The following is a 3,518-nucleotide window of genomic DNA, read 5'->3' on the forward strand; positions in this document are numbered from 1 at the left end:
AACTGGACATGGAACAACAGACTGGTTCCAAATAGGAAAGGAGTACTTCAAGGCTGTATATTGTCACCCTGCTTATTTAACTAATATGCAGAGTACATCATGAGAAACGCTGGACTGGAAGAAACAAAAGCTGGAATCAAGATTGCCGGGAGAAATATCGATAACTTCAGATAGGCAGATGACACCACCCTTATGGCAGAAAGTGAAGAGGAACTAAAAAGCCTCTTGATGGAAGTGAAAGAGGAGAGTGAAAAAGTTGGCTTAAAGCTCAACATTCAGAAACCTAAGATCATGGCATCTGGTCCCATCACTTCATGGGAAATAGATGGGGAAACAGTAGAAACAGTGTCAGACTTTATTTTGGGGGGCTCCAAAATCACTGCAGATGGTGACTGCAGCCATGAAATTAAAAGACGCTTACACCTTGGAAGAAAAGGTATGACCAACCTAGATAGTATATTGAAAAGCAGAGACATTACTTTGCCGACTAAGGTCCGTCTAGTCAAGGCTATGGTTTGTCCATTGGTCATGTATGGATGTGAGAGTTGGACTATGAAGAAGGCTGAGCACTGAAGAATTGATGCTTTTGAACTGTGGTGTTGGAGAAGACTCTTGAGAGTCCCCTGGACTGTAAGGAGATCCAACCAGTCCATTCTGAAGGAGATCAACCCTGGGATTTCTTTGGAAGGAGTGATGCTGAAGCTGAAACTCCAGTACTTTGGCCACCTCATGAGAAGAGTTGACTCATTGGAAAAGACTCTGATGCTGGGAGGGATTGGGGGCAGGAGGAGAAGGGGACGAGAGAGGATGAGATGGCTGGATGGCATCACTGACTTAATGGACTTGAGTCTGAGTGAACTCCGGGAGTTGGTGATGGACAGGGAGGCCTGGCGTGCTGCGATTCATTGGGTCGCAAAGAGTCGGACACGACCGAGCGACTGAACTGAACTGGACTGAACTGAGAGACTTTCACTAACTAACTTTTACCAACTCAGTTGGTCCTGAGTTGAATAAACTTCCGAAGTATTATGCTAAGTAAAAGAAACAATGCAAGAATGCCATGTATTGTATGATTCCATTTGCATGGAATACATAAAATAAGTAAATCCATGGTCAGAAAGCAGGTGGGTGGCTTCCAGGGACATGTGCATGGGGAGCATGGGGAGTGACTGTTTCATGGGTGTGTGGTTTCCTCTTGGGGTGATGACAAGGTTTCAAATCTGGATAGAGGGAGTGATTGTGCCATGTTGTGAATATACCAGATGCACACTTAGTTGTTTGTTTAAAAGAGTGAACTGTGTGAAATGTTACTTAATCTCAACAAAACTACTGTTGTTTAACTTTTTATTTTATATCAGAGAATAGCTGATTAACAATGCTGTGTTATTTTCATGTGTACATCACAGCGATTCCGCTATGCATATGCATGTATCTATCCTTTTTCAAATTGATTTCCCATTTAGATTGTAAAGCTATTATTTAAATTGAAGCTGATAAAAATCTAATGATCAAATAATTCACAATATAATTTTAGATCATTTCATCAGATTTTTAAAATTTATTTATTTTAACTGGAGGGTAATTGCTTTGCAATGTTGTGATGGTCTTTGCCATACATCAACATGAATCGGCCACAGGTATACCTGAGTCCCCACCATCCTGAACACCCCTCCCACCTCCCCTGCCACCCTATCCCTCCGGGTTGTCCCAGAGCCTGGGCTTTGGGGGCCCTGCTGCATGCATGGAGCTTGCGCTGCTCATCTGTGTTACCTACGGGAATGCACATGTTTCAGGGCTCTCCTCTCAAGTCACCCTACGCTTGCTAACTGCCTCTATCTGGAAGGAAAGTCAATACAGGAACCCCTTAATGGAAAAAGTTTCCTCAGCGCCAAGACAGGACGTGGTTGGAGTCCCATCTGCAGTTTGAGTACTGGGAACAGGTTCCCTGGGTGCACTGTGCCTCACAGCACAGAGGTAGGTGGTCGAGTCACTGTGCTGAGAAGTTGCAATGTATAAAGCACTGTGTCTTGATGATTTATCCAATGAGACTGTAATTCTTCCACTTGCTTTCTCTTTCTGGTTCGCCTGAATTGACAATAGAGATGTGAGCCCTTTCCTGGGATCCTGCCTGAACCACTGAAGGAAGTACAGAGCGCCGTCGGTGTAACTGCAGTTGAGAACCAAGCTGTCTCCCTCTCTCACGCTCAGAGCTTCAGGACTCTGACTCACGTCCTGTTTACTGCTCACCCCTGTTCAGAAAGAGAAAACAGAGACAGGCTGGTTAGCGGCTGATTATTCTTTGGAAACTAATTTTAAGTTTACTTTTTCGCTCTCCACAGGAACTCCCAGAAACCACGCAGGTACAGCTCCCTGACTTTCTCTCTTCCCTGGAGAGGAATATCCAGGAGTTGCCCATTCTTTGCCTGTTTCCAAATCCCTCTAACTCACAGTCTAGTTGTAACCAAAGGATGAGCAGGCTCAGGGATGTGTCCATTCCTCTGTCACGTAGACTCACTGAGAACTGAACTCTTGTGTCTGTAAGACGTTCGAGGACTCACAGGATAAAAGATATGCTTTGCTGCCTCTTGTGTCCAAAAGTTTCTACAGGAAACAGCGTCAGCCCAGCCAATCAGAGCAAGTCACACAGGCAGGGAGGAGGACAGCGCCAGAAGCCCAGCTGCCAAGAGTGGGAGGTTGCCATGGAAACACCATCATCTCAGGACCAAGCCCAGCCTTGCCAGAGAACTGCTCATCTCTTTCCCTCCTCTTTTTCTCCTCCTGGGGAAAACAATTTTTAACACATCAGATTTGTAGAATGTGGCTAAGTATGTACTTAGAGGGATTTCTCTGACGGCTCAAACAGTAAAGAATCTGCCTGCAATGCAGGAGACCCAAGTTTGATCCCTGGGTGGGGAAGATCCCCTGGAGATAGGAATGACAATCCACTCCAGTATTCCTGCCTGGAAAATTCCATGGACAGAGGAGCCTGGTGGGCTACAGTCCATGGGGTGGCAAAGACTCAGACACTACTGAGTAACCAATACACAGAGGAACCTAGGGAGAAATGTAAGCATAAATGCTTATGTTAGAAAAGAAGAAATCGTAAGTTTTACTGCACAGCTGCAGCTGAACCTCTTCAGATTCCTGTAACTGCTCCCTCCTCTTGCCACCTCAATTCTTAAGAATTGTTTTCTTTAATTCACATTTTCTTAAAATCCCTTTCTATCATTTCTCAGCCATCAGGTTGCAAAAAGAGTTAAGAATCATAATATTCACATTCAATGTGTGTGATGAATCAGGAAATGGGCACTTTCACATCCTATAACTGAAGTATAAGCTAAATAAGATTCATAGGTGCTATTTACATATCATTGGCCAGAAATTCCACTTGTCTGAGAATTTTTTAGGAAATAGCCTTATAAATACATTATAAAATTGCATATTGTATGCAGCAAGGATATTTAAATATCCTTCAATTCAAATATTCAATATGTTATGATAGATCTGTATTATAATAT

The 3,518-nt window shown here is 43.6% G+C and overlaps 1 gene segment (V, D, J or C); it reads right to left on the reverse strand.

Annotated features, from left to right (window-relative positions):
* Positions 1–1,848: 1,848 nt before the first annotated feature.
* On the reverse strand, positions 1,849–2,546 carry LOC108635299. The segment is given in 2 exon segments: positions 1,849–2,249; positions 2,449–2,546. Coding segments are annotated over 2 exon segments (447 nt in total).
* Positions 2,547–3,518: the final 972 nt, after the last annotated feature.

The sequence above is a fragment of the Capra hircus genome, unplaced genomic scaffold, assembly GCF_001704415.2.
Source record: "Capra hircus breed San Clemente unplaced genomic scaffold, ASM170441v1, whole genome shotgun sequence".
NCBI lineage: Eukaryota > Metazoa > Chordata > Mammalia > Artiodactyla > Bovidae > Capra > Capra hircus.